Source organism: Manis javanica, chromosome 6, assembly GCF_040802235.1.
Source record: "Manis javanica isolate MJ-LG chromosome 6, MJ_LKY, whole genome shotgun sequence".
In the NCBI taxonomy this organism is placed as follows: Eukaryota; Metazoa; Chordata; class Mammalia; order Pholidota; family Manidae; genus Manis; species Manis javanica.
Window position 1 is genome coordinate 134,913,086 of NC_133161.1, and position 17,924 is coordinate 134,931,009.

Below are 17,924 nucleotides of genomic sequence, written 5' to 3' on the forward strand. Positions count from 1 at the left end.
GACCAAAAGAAGGAAAGAGACATTTTGGATCCTGCAGTCTCTGCAGAGAAAGTCTCATTGTTTCATATACAGAGGCCTAGTTTTAGAAAGGATCCCAAAATACAGTCTTCAGATCACCCATAACCTCATGGGATCCCTTCCCAATCTTTTTAAACACTCGGCAAAAAATGGTTTACTGTTTTAATATTTACATCCCTGACCATGCCAGGAAGAGAGTACGTTTTACAAAAGGGAAAACTGAGGTATGAAATGCAAAGCTCACTCGGGCTCTAGCTATAATTCTGCCTTGGACCTTGTAGAATTTTTTTAAGAGAACGGCAAAGGAGTCTGACATGCACAAACACACAGGCACTTTCCAAAATGCTTTCATTCTTTCATTTTTCTCCTTTGATAGTGATAATTTTGTGAAGAAGACAAGGCAAGGCAAGAATTAGCCCACTTTATTAAAGAAGCAGCTAGAACTCAGTTCATTTAACTAAGTGGTCAAACCAGACTCAAAACTGTGGCCTTTCAGTGTAATTTTTACTCGTTACAGCACACTGCCTGTGTGAATGTTTTGTGGCTCTCCTGGCTACCAAATTTGTGTTTTCCCTAGAAGAGTATGAACCATTTTTATGCTCAGTATTGGGGTGAACACTATGGTGGCCTCTTCCTGACAAAGCAGTCTCTTGGACATTGACTGTTCAAGACTCTAGGGGAGTTGCTGGTTGTGAGAAGAGGTCCTGCTGTTGCTTTTACAGAAATGGACAGCAGGCATCATCCAGAAAGCATGGATTTGATTTTGCCTAGCTTTAAAGTCTATCAGCCCTGATTTTGCAGAACTGGATTATGGTGCATTGATAACAACGTAGTATGGAGATGAGAAAAGTTGATCTGAACATTTTCAAAGGGGTTTTAGATTTGTGTAATAAGCTTTCAAATTGAAATCCTGAGGGTGTTAATACTGAAATCTAGAACAGATTTCCAAAGGTCTCCCTTTGCAATTAGTCTCACTTATCCCATGAACACAGAACTCCCAGGTGTCTCCCTCTCATTCTGTGTTTTCTAGAAGGGAAGCCTGACCTTTGCTTTTGATCATTTTTGCCCAAACATTCTGCTATTTTCTTTTCTTACTAGTTTCAAGTAATGAGTTGGAATCAGTTTGATGCTGCTCCCATCCATCAGGGGCACTTCCCAAAATACAAGTGTAACTCAGTCCTCATAACTCCTTTGCTATTGTTTGACTTTCAGTCTCTTCTATCCTCTTGGCCTGTTTGCCAGGAAAACTGAAAAAAACATATGACTGCTGGCAGCTGTCTCTTTTTACTAGGATTTATAGACTGTGCCAGATACAAAGCATGGCTGACCCATTACCTTGTCTCTTCTACCTCTCTTCCCTTCCAGGGGAATGCATAACAGGGTGTGAATTTCATGGATTTGTTCATGGTGAACTCTTAATTCTAGCTGTACTGACTTATTTCCTAGTATACCTATTACAACATCCACCCTACAGCTGGTATATTGGCGCACAGTTTAATTTTAATATTAGCGATAAAAGATTATTAGGAAAATAAATCTGCCAATGTTTATATAAATACATAGAAAATGCCAAATACAAAAGATTTCTAAATTGTCCACTATTTTTTTAATCTCTTTTTCTCCTCCATCAGCACAAATAATTATAAGCTCACTATTCTGTTGCCACTTTAAGTATTGGCATGTTTACCCTCTGCAGTGCATATTTTGCACCGTGGGCCATACTTTCAGACCAGTGTTTGTTCTACATACAGCATGAATCTATTTAGTAACTAATATTTATTGATTGCTCACTCTCTGCCAGACACACAGTGAATACAAAGAAGATCCCAAATCCCTACCCTAGGAAGTTTAACATCCAGTTGGAGGTGCAATCTTACAAATACGGACTTACCGTATAGTTAGGACTTTAAAAAGAACTCTATATGTGATTCAGAGAAGGGACTAAGTAGGCAATTATGAGAGACCTAGGGAAGACTTGCAGAGGAGACGACATCTGAGATAAGATTTAAAGGGTAAAGGGAAATTGAGAGCAGCATTGGAGAACAGAGCATTGAAAGCAGAGCAGTAAAAGTCTGGCATATTTTTGGTACTCAAGGAAGTCAGGGATGCCTAGAAATATGAAGTGCAACAAGAGTGGCCACAGATTACACTGAAGAGTTAATAGATGCTGACTCCTGCAGAGCCCTGTGAGCTATTCAAGGAACACAGAATTTGGTCCTCCTTCAGGGGGAAACCACTTAAAAATTTTAAACAGGTGATGACATGAGCAACTTTGTAACTTACAAAAATCACTTAAATAGTGTGGTGGAAAATTAATTGAAGGAATTAAAGTTAGAACCAGGGAGACAAATTGGGAAAGAGTTCTACTGCTCAAAATGAAAGTGACAATGACCTAAAAAAAATCTAAGACCACTGCTCTAGATACGGTAAAGGGGTGAGGAATTCAGGTTTTGAGGAGGGAAGATTAACTAGATTTAGTAATTGTTGAATTATGTGATGGCATGGGGGAGACGTGTGGATTACCTACAGTGGTGGCCTGGGGGATGTGGATTACGTACAGCGGTGGCCTTGCAGTGGGGGTGGGCTTGTGGATTATATACAGGGATAACTGCTTTCTATCTTGCGGATTGAGAAGCATAACTAATAGGACGGTGTAGTGTCTTTCTGAACAGTATATCTGACTTGTGTTTGAAAGTCTGTTGTCTATTAAAGTAATAAATCACCTGCTTTTATGTAAAGGTAAATAATAACATGACTATATCTCCAATAATTTTGAGATTTTTGATAGAAAACTTAAGTCCTAGACTGTATCTTTTCTTGTATCTATAAGTTCTGTCTTCAGAAGAAATGGGAAAATGGAGAATTAATTTGGTATCTGTATGACTGGTACTGAAGCAAAGTTTTTAAATTTTCTGGACGTTGGTACATGATACTTGCATGGTGGACTTCTGACTACATATAGAGCATAACAAAAACATAGTAGAAAGAATATACTTGACAGAAGACCCATCAATTCAGTGATGAAGAAAAAGAAGCTAAAAAAAAGGTTGCGGTGAAACTAAAACTGGATATTATAGAAAACAGCTAATAGAGAAAGGAAAGTAGAGGTGCATGAGAAGTACAGGAATTCAAGGAGAGTGTAACAGAAGGAGATAAAGAATAATACTATTTTATATTTCATAATAACAAATGTACTTGAAATTTCAACACTGGAATTATCACTAAGAGTTTTGGAATAAGATTGAGTTACCCACTAAATATTTGATGTCTTATTGTGTGAATAAATGCTAAAGAAATACCAAAGTGAATTAAGTAGGATCCCTGCCCTCAAAACCTTACAGTCTTACTCTTTTGTCACTAACAAGAAACTCAACCAGTGTGTGTTGAGTAAGTGAAATAAACAAATTAAACATGTTTCCAATGAGTAGGGAAAAATATCAGCATCAGATGAAAGCAGGGTAGTTAACTGAGATCAGATTCTAGATGAACATATATTTAAAAAAGAGAAGGAAAGGGAGTAATGCAAAATAATAGCAATAGAACTAGTAAGAATGATGTCCAGTCAGCTTAAACTCAGATGGAGCTTAAGTTATGGATATATGATAGGAGAAAACACATTAAAAAATATATGTCAAAAACAAGAACAAATAAAGCAGGTAAACTGTTTAGAACAGGTGCTGTAGTATTAACAAGTTACACTAAGAAAGCATTTATTAATTTTCAACAATGAATTGGTCTGCTGTTTGCTAGGCTATTTAATTTCTGTTTTCTCTGTCAAGGAAAATGGCCTATAAGAAGAATCAAACAAACATGATTAAACTAGAATTGAAGACTAAAATGGGAGTGAAAATAATAGGAGACCCTTTAACCTGTTACAGTTCATGGGTCTGACTCAGATGAATTATATTCCATGAAACCAAAAGAATCTGTATTTATCATTAAGACCTAAGTTCATTTAGAAAATAACCATGTGGAGATGGGTTAGAGATGAGCACATATCTGCCTTTTTAAAAAAGTGGATACAGGTTGTTAACCCTGACATTTATCTCTGGAAATTTTTGAAGCAGATTACTAAATAGATGTTCTATGAACACATGGAAAGGGAAATGATAAGCCCTAGAAACCGGTGTGCATTCAGTGGGCATGTGCCCTGCTTAATTATCATAGTGTCTTTCTTTCCTTATCAGGATTATTAAACCATTAAATGAAAGGAATGCATTGGTTGTTACATTGTATATGGATTTCAATAAGCTTTTGCCATAATATTCATACATAGAAAATGGACATACACGGCCTGGACTGTAATATTTTTAAGTGATTCTTGGCTAGTCGAGTGTCTTTAGACCAAAAGTATGTAAGAAATTGATGTCAACCTGGAAGGAAGTTTCTAGTGATAGAGCATTGCTCTTGTTCTTATCCTGTATATTTCTTTCATTTTTGCAAGTAACTCTAATCTTAAAGGTATAGTTAATACTTTCGGTAATAAAAATCAAGATTCAAAATAATTTAGAAAGGTTAGAATGATCGTCTAAAACCAAGATGGAATATAGTAGAAATAAATATTAAAACAAGTACAGAGGGGTAAGACCAGGCTTAACAGAGGAGCATGTGATCTTTTTTGTTAACGTACGTATGTGAACTTAGGGTTCTAGTTGACTATAAAACTCAGTATGAGTCAGTGCTTTGATGTGTGTGCCCAAAAAGTCAACAGTCTTCAACTATATTAATAGAAGTATAGTGTCTGGGTCAAGGAAGGCACTAATCCTCTGCATTCTTTGCTGGTCAGGGCACATCTGGAGGCTGTGTTTGGTTCTGGATACTCCATTTTAAGAGAGAACAACAAAGCAGCACGCAGCCAGAGGATTGAACCAGAATGTGGGATGGTTTATGTTTCTGCTTCATTCATCAAACGTTGTCTTCCATGTGCTCAGCTTTGAGGTTGGCAGAATCAAGGATGTACAGCTTATAGAAGAAACTTAGGGGAGAAGGAATAGCCAAATTTAAAAAGGCAAAGTGTCTTTGAAAGAGAGATTTGACCTAGTAACGTTATTACCTCCTGTTAACTCTAGAGGGTACAAATAGGAGCAATGACTGCAAGTTACAAGGAGGCAGATTTTTGTTGCCAGTGTTTAAGAAGCATCTCTAATGAATTCAAATTATTCTTTTCAGGAAGTAAGCAACTTCCCCAAAGTCACATTCTAATTGGCAGCAGAGCTTAAAAAACAGCTCAGCTTTCTGGGTTCACAAGCCCGAACCCTTGGCTATGCCATAATATTACACAGGGGATTTCTACTTTGGGAGAAGGTAAGATGGGAATAACCTCTCTCCTTCCAACTCTAAACTTGTATGTTCCTATCAGCCTCTTGCTATAAAATCCTCCATTGTTGGTTCTCAGTGTTTTCATATTGAACTAGTGAGATTGGAATAGATAACCTGTAAGGTTCAAGGATGATTTCTTTAACTTCTTTCCTTGACTAAAAGTGCTTCAATTAATACATAGTAATTTTGTATCTGCAATTTGTACATTACTAATCAAAAACAAAAACAGTTTGTGACTAGGTAGAAAAGTATGGAATGCAGATTCTTAAATTGTGGTGTTTAGGATGTATTTAGTGTTCCTCTGAATCACATGTCTGAAAGATGTGGACCCATAGTTTAAAACATGAGAGCAAAAATCACAGTAGAAGAAACTGTAGACTCTCTGAGCCATTTTAGATTTCACAATAGTCATTGGGAAAAAGAAACAGGAGTTTCTTGCCCATGTAGTTCATTTCCTCCTCATTTGTATCTCAACACAGAGCAGGAAAGGATGGTGACCTAGATACACAGAGAGCAACAATGCTGAATTGTCTCAGGCACAGCTGAGTAACCTGGGTCTGACTGGTTATAGGACTGGGAAGCCTAGAGCTGAGAGCCAGACTGTCTGTGAACACAATCGGGCCATAGCAGGAAGGCAGAGGCCTGGGAAAGGAATGGGAGGGAAAAGAAGTGTTACTTTTATCAGGTGTGAAATTGGCAAAAACAACTTGTTTAATGGGAAATCCCCTGGATCCACACCGTCACCCTTAAGATCTCCTTTGTCTCCACCCTATAGATTGGGGCTACTGATTAATGAGCAAATACAGTAATGTTCTTTACTGTGGGTAAAGACAGCAGTGTTCATGGTTTATGCCATTGTAAACATTTTACAGGGTGCTGAGGGGTGGGTGGAGGTGGGGACTGTTTTCAGGAGGCTCACAGTGTGGCTTGGGCATTTCCCCCTTCTCTTGGAACTCGAATTCCTTTTACTGTTATCAATATGTTTTTGTGTTGTTTTCTTTTAACTTCAATATGCAGGGAGACCCTCTTACATCATGACTCACTATGAACACACACAACACATCTGATATATATGTTGATATATATATATATATATAGATAGATAGATAGATTTAGATTTAGATAAATTTAGATTTATATGTATGTACATATTGAAACAAAAGGTTCTCAAAACACAAGATGCACTTCTATGTTTTCTATTATAATCAGTTTCTATTTAGACATTTTTAAATGTTGTCACAAGCCACAAAGCTGATCACAAGGCCTCTAAGGCTGTTCAGCCCATAATTTGAAAAATATGTGTTATAACCATCAGTTTTGAAATGACTCTGAAACTGGCCTGATGACATTGTCTCCAGAAGACCCTAAATCTAAGATAGTCATTCTCTCCTGGGAACAAATTTGTCCCTCAAAGGACATGTGGCACTGTCTGGAGACATTTTCACTTGTCCCCCAGCAGGTATCTGGGGGAGTCACGGATGCAGCTAAACATTTTACATCGCCCAGGACAGCGCTCCACATCAGAGAATTAGCAGCCTAAAACAGCAGCAGCCCCCAGGTTGGAAAACCCTGCTCTGATGGTAATAAGATGAGTTGATGCATCTAATCTATTGTATATCCACTTAGAATGATAGGAAAGCTTTAACCTGATCCCCCTTTCCCTCTATAGTTATTTGAACTGTGTCTGATACATTGAGATAAGGTTGGAGTATCATTGCCCTTGGGTCATCTATGCAGGTACAGAGTCTGCAGAGTAGATACAGAGTACAAGGAACATCTCTGCAATGTAGACGTTTTTGTTAGAATATTGTTACTGCTCTTAGGAATATTTCTACGTTATGATTCACTATCCTTCTCCCTGCCCTCCCTCCCATTAAGCCCTTCCTTACTCAGCCATCACAGCTCTTAAAAAAGAAGTGAAGGGAATATTGCTTATTAGAGTAGACATGACCCCTGTAGCTTTCCCCCGCTAACTCTTGAGATTTGATTCTGCTGTTTTGATGGGAAATGACCTTCTGCTAACCTTGAAGTGCCATCTTAAGCCCTAGTATTAAACTGTCTCTTTTTTAGCCACTGGTTTATTCATCTATCTATAGCTATTTCAGACCAGGTTCCTTTGAACATGGACTAGATATGCACTCCCAGTGTAATGGAAACATATCAATATGTTTTTGTTGTTTTCTTTTAACTTCAATATACAGGGAGACCCCCTTACATCATGACACACTATGAACACACACAACGCATCTGATATATATGTTGATATATATATAGATTTAGATTTAGATTTAGATAGAGAAAATCTCTAGATCCTCCCTCCTTCCATGTCTGGCATCAGAGAAGTTCTTGAATGTCTCTTGTGTCAATCTGTTGTTGCTTTTTCTCATGGTATTGGCTATTTCTGGGCCTACTAGTAAGGCTGCCATGTGCTCCAAGTCATTCAGAGATGGCCTGGATACAGCAAACCTGGTTTGGCTTTTTTTTTCTTTTTCTTTAGGAAAAAATTAGGATGGTGGAAGGAGATATCTCTAAATCAAATATCAGAACTGGAATAGAAGTGGAAAATAAAACCAATGCTATTTGAGGCTATTCTCTACCATATTTATTTTAGCATATTTACCTCATGCATCTTGTATTACATAAACAATAGCATTTGTACTTAGTAAGTGATTTCTTATAAATAATTCATAACAAATAGAGGTGTGTGTGTGCATACCACCTTGAAACTTTAGATTTCTGTTAGCGTAGTAGTAAGTGACACCCACAGATTCCAGAAGCTGATGCTGGAAAAGCGCCTGTGGCATATTGAATTTAGACACAAGTTCCATTCCTTTTGCTTCAAGAGAGGTATAGGGACACAGATTTTTTTTTAACTGTCCCATTCCTAGGTTAAGAATAGAAAGTCAGCATGTGGAACAGAGAGATGAAGGGAACTAACGAGAGGTTGAGGCGGCAGTCTGTCTGTTAATAGTCATGCCTCATCCCTGTGCTTTCTCTGCTGTAGCTCAGTTTCAGGATAAAGCCAGCAGGACGAAGGGAATTAGTACAGTTAGGTGCACACTAGTGGTGTGAGTGGAGCATCACTCTGGAGAAGAATGATAGAAAGGAAGGGGAAAGGCAGATGGAAAGGAGAGATCATTAGATGAAGTAATCCCTGCCCTCTTCACTGTTACCAGATGTTGGTTCCATGCTAGGTGTTGGACACGACAAATAATATGGAATCTCAGAATCTGGCCATTTACGATTTAAAGAAAGGCATTTTGTGTGTAACATAAAGCATACCTTAGAAACTGTTGTAAAGCGCACAGATTTTTTTTTTTAATTGCCTGAAGGGCAGTGCAGTTTAGGCCACCAATTTTTTGGTTTGGGCTTGATCATTCTTTCCCTCCTGATAGGGATGCTCGTCATTCATGATGAGACACCATACCTCCGAAGTCCTTTGAACAAGAGAGATTTGCTCCCCTTAGTCTTCTCCACAGGCTGCCTGGGGCTAGGAAGCAAAGCCAGGCTAGTCCCTGAAGTCCAGGAGAAAGCCTTTGGTTTCTCACGGGAGTTGGAGCAGGCAGAACCTGGGCTGGGGGAGAGTCCTGAAACGCGTGAATGTTCAAGTCTGCATGGTCCGGGCGTGTGTGGTTTGTGTCTTTTACCTGTGGGGTGTGAAAAAGAGTAAGGACAACTGAAACTCTGCAGCACCTAGTGAACAGAAGCCACTTTCTGAACTGTATTCCTCTTTTTAGACATGAGGCTTGTTTTATTTCTGCCACTTTGCAGAAGTCTGTTATATTCCTGAAACTGACTCCTATAGGGCCTTCTGAGCAGTTCTGTACCTCAGGGTTTCTGGTGCTTGACAGTGTCTTTGTTTTATCAACAGTTGATATTTTATTTGGAGATTTTAGTTCTCCTTGTCAGTTAGTCCTGCTTAGCTCCCACAATTTGATTTGATGGGCTGACTCATCCTCATCATCAAGGGATTATTTTTACTTTTCCAGACTTTGATTCTTCTCACCATCACCATTTAAAGTTTGATAAGTTATAGTTCTGTAGATTCATATAAATTTTGTAAATTCCTGTTTTCCACATGCTGAAGTCTGTTTGGCACCCAGCTTGTGTGCTCGGGTTGCTAAGTCACCATGGAAGAGAACAAAGAGGATGTCCTTGATATGATGCAGCACAAGGTCCTGCGAATTACCATTAATTCAGAACAACCAGACCCATATATTGTAAAGTGTACCCATACATTGTAAGACCAAAGTATCCAGATTTGCTGCTGTATATTATGCTTAGTTGAAGAAGGGTTGAGTGGATGCAGAGATACTTTTGAAGAGTTGAATCACAGGCATCACTGGCTCCAGAGGACAGAAATAAGGGCAAGATGGCTTATTCTCTGCACATGTAAATGAGACACTGAGCTAGAACTAGTTTTCTTGTTTAAGGTTCTCCTGGCTTTTTGGAGGCCTTAAAGATTTTGGTTTTCAAGTCCTTGATTTTTGTCCCTCAAATCACTTAGGTTACACCCTAGGAAACATCATTTGCCTTAGCAAGAGTCACACAAGAATTCGTGCCTTGAAGAAAAGAAGAGAGAACTTGAGTTAAGAGAGTTGGGTCACTTGATTCCCTGCAGAGAACCTGATCAGGTCATTGCATCCACTTCCCTTTGGTGTCCTTTCTATAAACAGGAGCAGGAATTCTTGCTATGGATCCCTCTCATCAAAGGTCTTAAGTTCGCTGAATGAAAAGCCCTATAAAAGGGAGATGCAGCCCTAATAATAACAAATACGATCGTGATGGCTATTTTGGACAAGAGCAGCTTTGTGCTGCTCTTGATCTCCATTGGTGTCTGCCATTCTTGTCCTGCCGTTACCTTTCAGACTTCCTATTCTTAGAATCATCTGTGAGCCCTGGGCTTGGGGGATTGTAGCCCCCAAGGCTGGAATGCCTAACTTGAGTGGAATGCAGACTGTCTGGCAGAGTGGAGGTTAAATAAAGTTTGCCTTGGCAGCCCCCTCTGCTCTTGGATAGGTGACAAGTAGCTCGAGTATAGGAGAGATGGCATGAATTGCCATGTAGTGTGGTACCAAATAGCACTTCATGCATGAGTAAAACTGGTCGACTGTCCATCCGTTACAGTCATAACCATGCCAGTCTAAGCTGAGGCACTGAGAAGGCCTCCACAGTCTTGAACCTCAGCTAGTGTGTCCATACAGCTCTGAAAAAATATAGAGACAAAGAGTGAGGTTGTAATGCCTTTCAGAAACTGTAGATTTAGTATACCTGCCCTCTCAAGAGTTGACTCATTTTTAAATACAAAAGGGGAAATTTTCATTGTAATAAGAAAAGTTGCCAGTTAATCAACAAACATTTCTTGAGCACCAAGGTACTGTGGGAAACCTTTTTTTAAAGTGTAAGACATAGAACTTCTATGGTGCTTACAGTTTAGTTGGGAAAGTAATGCTGTAAACACGTGAGAAAATAATTCATATTCCAAAAGTAAAATATTAATTTGAAACCTGGGCTGTAGAGCCAAGGGCCAAAGGAGGTCTAAGGGAAGAAAGAGCACTTCTAGCTGAAAAGGTCAGGAAGGATTTTTGTGGAAGAGGTGGTGCTTAAAACAGGTCCTTCCAGAAGGGCAGGCTTGTGCTACTGAAAAGGAGAGGCCTCACCCGTGAGAGGACCCTGTGAGCACAGGCAATGAACAAAATCCTCAAGACAGGCCATGGGGACTTGAAGACCAACTGGATTTGGACAGGATTTGGACAAGGCAGAAGGATTTGTGGCAAACCTCCCAACGGTGCAGGCTGTGTGCACACTTCCTCGAGAAGCTGGCAGTGCTCCTCCTGGAGGAGAGTAAGAGGGATGCAGCCTTGTCCAGAGAGAGGCCCTTCAGTGGTCTGTTCTGTAACACTCCAAATATACGAGGTCACAACAGACACTCACTAAATAATAATATTCTTACTGTTACTCATCTTCAAGCTCTGTGATCCCAAGTTGTTGAACTGGCCTGGTTTCACTTGAGAGAGTTGGTGCTAACTTTGCTGGATTATGATTGCTCACAGGATTCATACCTTGCTACATACACACTTCCGTTGAAATTTATTGGACCTTTCTTCTCTCTTCTACCACAGGTGGCTAGAAGTGCAAGTAGCAAATCTAACATGTCCACAGCGCTGGGTGCAATACCTCCGACTTCTTCAGGAGTCCATCTGGCCTGGTGGGGTTTTGCCAAAGTATCCACGGCCCGTAAGGACCCAGGAGCAGAAGGTGGCTGCAGAGAAACAGGCTTTGCAGAGCCTGATGGGAGTTCTGCCAGGTAATGCAACAGTGAGATTGATTGTCCTGATAACTATTCCCTTCCCACCCTGCTTTGCCACCTTTATCTCATACCCTTCTCCATTTTTAATAGCGCTTTGAATGTGACTGGACTCAAAATCCTGCGGATCTAACATTTCTCAGACTAGTAGGAAAATGACCAGGTCTTTGGTTCTTTTAGTCCTCACACAAGTGATGCTGAGGGAACAGAAAGGATCACTGCGGCCACACCCTAAAGTGTAGATGAGATCCTGTAGATCTTTGGGGTAATAACTTTGGGGCAGGTCTGGGGAAGCTCTGCCTACAGCACAGGGGCAGGTCTCAGAACCATAACCACCAGATGAAGACCTCAGGTTCCTGCTAACTTGTGGACCAGAGAAGAAAATGATTATGTCCTGTAGAAGTTTGGCCTTGATAAACTGGGGCCAATGAGTAAGGTACATGGTCCTTAGCAGTAGGTAAAAACAAACTCTGAAGGGTGTTTTTTTTTCCTTCCTCTTAACTTTTTATAGTTTTTTAGGGGGCAGGGAAGGCAGTTCCTTGCCTGTGGCTGTGCTCTGGTAACCAGAGTACAGTAGTGAACTCTTAGCTCTAGACGGTTTTATTTTACTCCTCTCCAACATAAACTGTTAAAAAATTTATTAAAGCCCATTCTTATTTAGACACCTAACTTAAGAAACATTTTTCTTAGCTTTTCTCTGTTTTCTGAGTATTTTAGTTTGTGTGGTTCAGAAGTATGCCAGAAATGCCCAGTTTGAATAATGATACCAGATGTCGTAAGGAGATAATCTCCTTGGAATCTGAGGCTTCAGTAGTAACACTAAAACCACATCTGTTCTTCCCTTGTCAGATATTGTAGTAGAAATCCTTGGGGTGAACAAATGCCAGCTGAGCTGGAGTCTAGTTTTGGAATCACTACAGCATCCCCTCATCAACAAGTAAGTGAAAAACGTGTCCCCAACATCAACAGGTAGGCAAACTATGTGTCCTCAATATCAGCATCGCTGAAGCAGTCTTTGCCTGCAGAGGTGTCCAAGGTTTCTAAATGAACAGACCTGCTGAGAAGGATGGGACTGCAGTATCTCCTTGCCCTGGACCCCTACTGCAAAGTGGGATGACCAGGTCCACACTTACTCAGTGCAGACCACACTGCCAGCTTCCAAGCAGGTTGTCACGTGGTAGTGGTGTTTTACCAGCCACTGTTTGCATTTGAAAGAACTCAGTGCAGACCCCCACATGAACTACCGAAAATACCTTGTCACCCTCCAGGCTTGTTCATTGTGCTTAACAGTTCTTTCCAATGTCTGCTGGTACATGTGAACACTGAGAACATCCCCTGGCCTGTGCATTACAGGCCGTATAATGATTTTTAACTATAGGTCATGGCTCCTCCAGCAAAGCTGTGGTTAATGTTAGGAACAGAAATTGTCTTTGCTTAATGTGAGGTAGACAAAATAATGAGGTTTGGCCTCTGATAAAGGGACCAAAAATTCTGGGAGAACACTGCTAGAACAATCCAAAAGAGGTAGATATTCCCCTGGCAGGTACCTTGGGATAGAATGCTTCTGGAAAGTATTGAGTACTTTCACTTCTGTCTCAAACCCTGTCCCAAAGCTGACTGCATCTGTTGACACCCACTCCTCAAGGGTCCTGGCTTTTGCTTCATTGCTTGTAAGGTAACCTGTAAATCTATAATGATTAATAATGAGAAACAGCAGTAGTCAGAAGCTCTGAAAATTCTTAGCAAGTTGATGTCGCATGGATTATCCCTCCCTCACAGTCCTCTGGAGCAGTGCTGATACGCTAATATAGCTATAAATGAATACGGAATTCCTCAAAGCTAGTCTCAAGAACCATTTCTACCTCTCCTGGGGTCATAGCCTTTATTAGTTCAATAAACTTTTATTTCATGAAAGAGGCTTTGCTGAGCTATTGAAATTTAGAGTCCACTAAGGTTGTTAAGTAATGGGTGAGGGGGAAAGGGAAAATAAATTTCATGAACAGGATCTGGTGTCTCTTGACTGAGCAGACCCTTCTCTGAGCTGTTTTGTCTGTTTCAGGCATTTGATTTACTGCCTTTGGGACATCATCCTGGAATTCTTGGATCTAAGTGCCTCTGATGAGGAGCCCACCATAACCACCTCTGCCTCAGATACCCCGAGCAACCCCAAGAGGATGGGTATCTCCCCTTAGCCAGAGGTTATCCACCCAGTCCAGAGTAGAGACAGGAGAGCTACTCTGCCACTCAAAGACCCGTCAGGAAGCCCTGTGGAACTGGGCACAGCTCAGAAGCCCAGGGTCTCAGTGACATGGTTCTTCCCCCAGCTCTGTTTGTAGCAGGTGATGGGGGAGTATACATACCAATTGCATGCATATCCATTTCTGTACCTTTTCTGTGGTGTTTAGATTATTGCTGGTGGGTAGGTCCCAGCCTTTGGAAAAAATCTGAGGGGTATAGGAATGAGCCCCTTTTACCTCTCCTTTTGTCCTTCTCCCTAAGATTGCCAGTAGCTTGGCCTAATCCACCAGTACACAAGCTCTATGTAGACCAACAAGAAAATGATAGCCAGATTTCCTTGAAGGAGAAGCCAGATCTTCTACACTCTGTTCCCACTAGGAAACTGGAAGGAAGTTCATGCAGGACCCCTCTTGAAAGCCAGATCCCTGTGTCCTATCTAGTTCCCTAGCAATAAAGCAGAAGAGGGCGGGAAAACATTTCTCAAGGGACTCCTTGCTTAATAGCTATTTTCCAATATATCAGCCCTATGGGGGATGTCCTTGAAGGCTGCTTCCCTGGGTGGCTATACTTTTCCTTTCCAGAAGACTTCAAAACAGACTCCTACAGCTTCTGATAGATCTATGCCACCCTCCACACCCTTTCCTGAAAGCAAGTTGCTCCACAGATTTTATTTATTAGGTTTCCTTCTTACCTCCTCCCAAGAGCAATTGAATTTTAGCCTTTGTGACCTTCTCTGTATCTTCCTTCAATAAAATCTCATGTCCAGTTGCATATTGAGCTTGCTTCCGAGGGAAACTCGCTGCTCCGCTGAGAATGCGCGAAGAGCAGGCAGCGCGGGGAATGAGCCGGCACTCCTGTCTCCGACTCTGGCTGGGGACCTTTCATCTGAACCGATAGTATTAGCAAACTTGCAGGGAATCAAATTCCCACACAAAGCTTTTTACTGACTGTTCCTCAAGGATCTAATTAGGCTCTAGGAATACCAGTGATGAAGGCAAAGGTGCTGTCAGGCTGTAGTGTCTAATAGAAAAATGGAACAATTAGGAGAAATTGTTGGTAGGAAAGGAGGCAGATGAGAAGTCACATGGGAAGAGCTACACATTAAGTGCATGTGAATAGCTGGCAGAAAGGTTTAAAGGGTATCAGTGGGAGACCTCACTGGGAGACCTCTGCTCACCCCTCATCCATTCAGCTTCCCACATGTCTGTTTGTGCCCTGCTTTCACTGAATTATGCTTCCTCCTGTGGTAGAAAGGTCTTGGGGTTGGACTCAGAAGAACAGCGTAGGTCAAGGTTCTCTTAGACTCTGAAGTTGGTGATGTGCACACAATTAAAGTGGTTTATGCAAGAAAGTTGTGAAGTCTACTTTTTTCCCTGTCTGAGGGTTTTTAACCATAAAATGTTCTGCTGTAACTGGAGGCTTTAGGTATGCTGTTACCACCTGAAGGCAAAGAGGTGACTGAGGGACTATCTCATGGCACCTTCCAGCCTTAAAAGTTGATTGTTACAGTGACTTGATGGTCCAAAACTGTCGAAGCATCTTTCTACTCACAGGCAGAAGTAGCCCAGCATGTCTACCTTGGTAAGTATTTGCAGGAGTTTGGGATTGCAGAGGGTGTAGCCTGACTCAGCAGAGCCCATGCTTTACCTCCTCCAGCCAGGACCGAAATGCTCTTCAGGGTGGATGGACGTGGCCTGCCCTGTTATCTGCTACCCTTCTCTCCCCGTACTTTACTCTCATACATACCTAGCCAGCTGTATTGCTTTGAATCTCTGTTACTATCTGAGTTTTGACTCAAATGTGGCATAAAACCAGTACATAAGCTGACACACTGTAAAGTCCCTGTGGCTATAAATTCTAAGGAGTTTTTTTTGACATCTCCAGCCCAAAGAAAACTTCCTTATGTTTCATATTATATGAAACCCTATTTCTACTCTGTCTTTCACAAAACAATAAGCTGTGCTCAGAACACCCCTTCTGCCCAAAAGTGAAACAATGGATATTGCCAAGGAAATAAAACCCATCCGGCTTTGAAACAACCTGCCAAGTTGGGTAGCAGGTTCAGACAAGGGAGATAAGCATTTGTGAAGCAGCTGCAGGTACCAGGAAAAAGTACTAGCTGAGAGAGCAATAAAAGGCAATGAGGAATTGGGCTGCACAACCCAGTTCCTCCTCTTACCTGCCCAGGCCAGTCCATTATTTGTGACTGACTACATCTCTCCCTTTGCTCCTAGCAGCCAACAACAGTTGTTAGATCCTAGGTGGAGTAAAATGTGTGAACATGCTCCCTGGCTTAATGAGTTGGGATGCTTCGGACTGAAAATTACTAGGAAAATTAATTTTCTTACATAAAATCAGTACCTGAGCAGGTAAGCCCCAGGGGTAGATGGATTCAGCAACTCTTACCTCAGAGGGCCCAGATTCTTCCATCTTCCTGCTCTGCCACTGTAAAGACATTAGCTCTGTTCTCAGACTACCTTCATGGTTGCTGCAGTTCATTGCATCATACTCATACGCACTATGAAAGAGGAGGGGCATCTCTTCCATGTCATCAAAGGGTGAGGAAGCCATTGCACAGAAGCCCTTCAGGAATCCTTTCCTCATGACTGGCCAGAACTGCCCACCCGAAGCCATCCCCCTGACATTGAGAATGGTATTACCAGATTGGCTTGGAACAGTCAGTCACCCTCCCGGAAGGTTAGGTACATTTTAAAAACCACTGGATGTTAGCAAGGAAGAAGCAGAGAATGGGTGTTGACAGTGTCTCTTACAGGTGTTCTGCCAACATCAACAAATCCCCCATGGTAGTCTAAAATGCCAGTACCAACTAAAAGGTAACATTTGCTGATGGCCTCTTGAAGCACTTCACATGCAGTCATTTATTTAGCCTATACATCAACCCTGTAAGGTAGTTTCTATCATATATAATTTTCCCATTTCCTAGATGAGAAACACGAGGCCCAGAGAGGCAGTGACTTGCCCACAATCACAAGGAAATGGCAGAGCCTAAATACAAATCTTGTCAGTCTGCACTCGAGCCTACATGAGTAATGTTTACACTAGTCTGCCTTTCTTCTTAAAAAGCAAAATAAGACCAGGTTCTCACTTTAAGAAGCTTATGGTCTAGTAGAGAAGTCAGCAAACTTTTTTGATTAAAGTCCAGGAAATAAATATCTTAGGCTTTGTGGCCATATGGTGATCTATGTTGCAACTACTCAGCTCTTACATTGTAACATGAAAGCAGCCATAGACAATACATGTACAAATGACTGTGGCTGTGTTCCAATAAAACTTTATTTAAAAAAACAGGCAACTGACCACATTTGGCCCATGAGTAGTTTGCAGACACCTTGTCTGGTGAGTTAGAACAGTGCTTATCAAACTTCAGTGTGTATATGCCTTAGCTAGGATCTTGTTAAAAGCCTAGTGTGCGGCATTTTTTAACAAGTTCTCAGCTGTATGCCAATAAGAATGCACATCTTAAACTGCACTTTGAGTGCTAAGAAGTTAGAACGTGGGCATCTCCAGTGGGGTGTGATTAATACACTACTAAGTATATAGCAGGAGCACTAATTGAGATTGGGGGACAGGGGAAAGCCTGCAATCATAACTTCTGAGCTGACTCCTGAAAGGTCAGTAAAAACCAATGAGAGCATGGGGAGGGCATCCGGATGGCAGGAACTGTGAAGAATCTGAGCAAAGACAGAGTAATCACAAAAAGACAAATACTGTAGTCCCACTTAGCCGGGGTAGTCAGAATAGTCACACTCAGAAACAGGAGAATGGTAGTTGTAGGGAATGAGAGGGGGCGGTGGAGGTTGTACCATGGGCAGAGTTTCAGTTTGGCAAGTTGAGAAGTTTCTGGACATATATTTTACAACTGTGTAAGTATATGTAACACTATTGAACTGTACACTTTAAAATGGTTAAGTTCAAATTTTATGTATTTTACTACAATCAAGACATTTAAAAAAAATTTTTTAAAGGCACAGAGCCACAGGTGGCAGGGCCCAGTGACACAGTAGGTGTGCCATGCAGGGAG

General features: G+C 41.2%; 1 protein-coding gene across 4 annotated transcripts in view; it reads left to right on the forward strand.

Annotated features, from left to right (window-relative positions):
- The window catches only part of SNX19 (sorting nexin 19), a 37,994-nt gene extending 23,343 nt beyond the window's left edge, over positions 1–14,651 (forward strand). For 2 of the 4 annotated variants that reach the window (XM_037000851.2, XM_017653306.3), the window contains exons 9-11: positions 11,460–11,644; positions 12,494–12,581; positions 13,704–14,651. In XM_037000851.2, the coding sequence (XP_036856746.2) occupies positions 11,460–11,644; positions 12,494–12,581; positions 13,704–13,836 (406 nt within the window). In that variant the 3' untranslated portion in view covers positions 13,837–14,651. Of the gene's footprint in view, positions 1–11,459; positions 11,645–12,493; positions 12,582–13,703 lie in introns of those variants that run through there. The other 2 variants (XM_037000854.2, XM_037000853.2) reach the window with 2 other exon arrangements.
- The last annotated feature ends 3,273 nt before the right edge of the window (positions 14,652–17,924 follow it).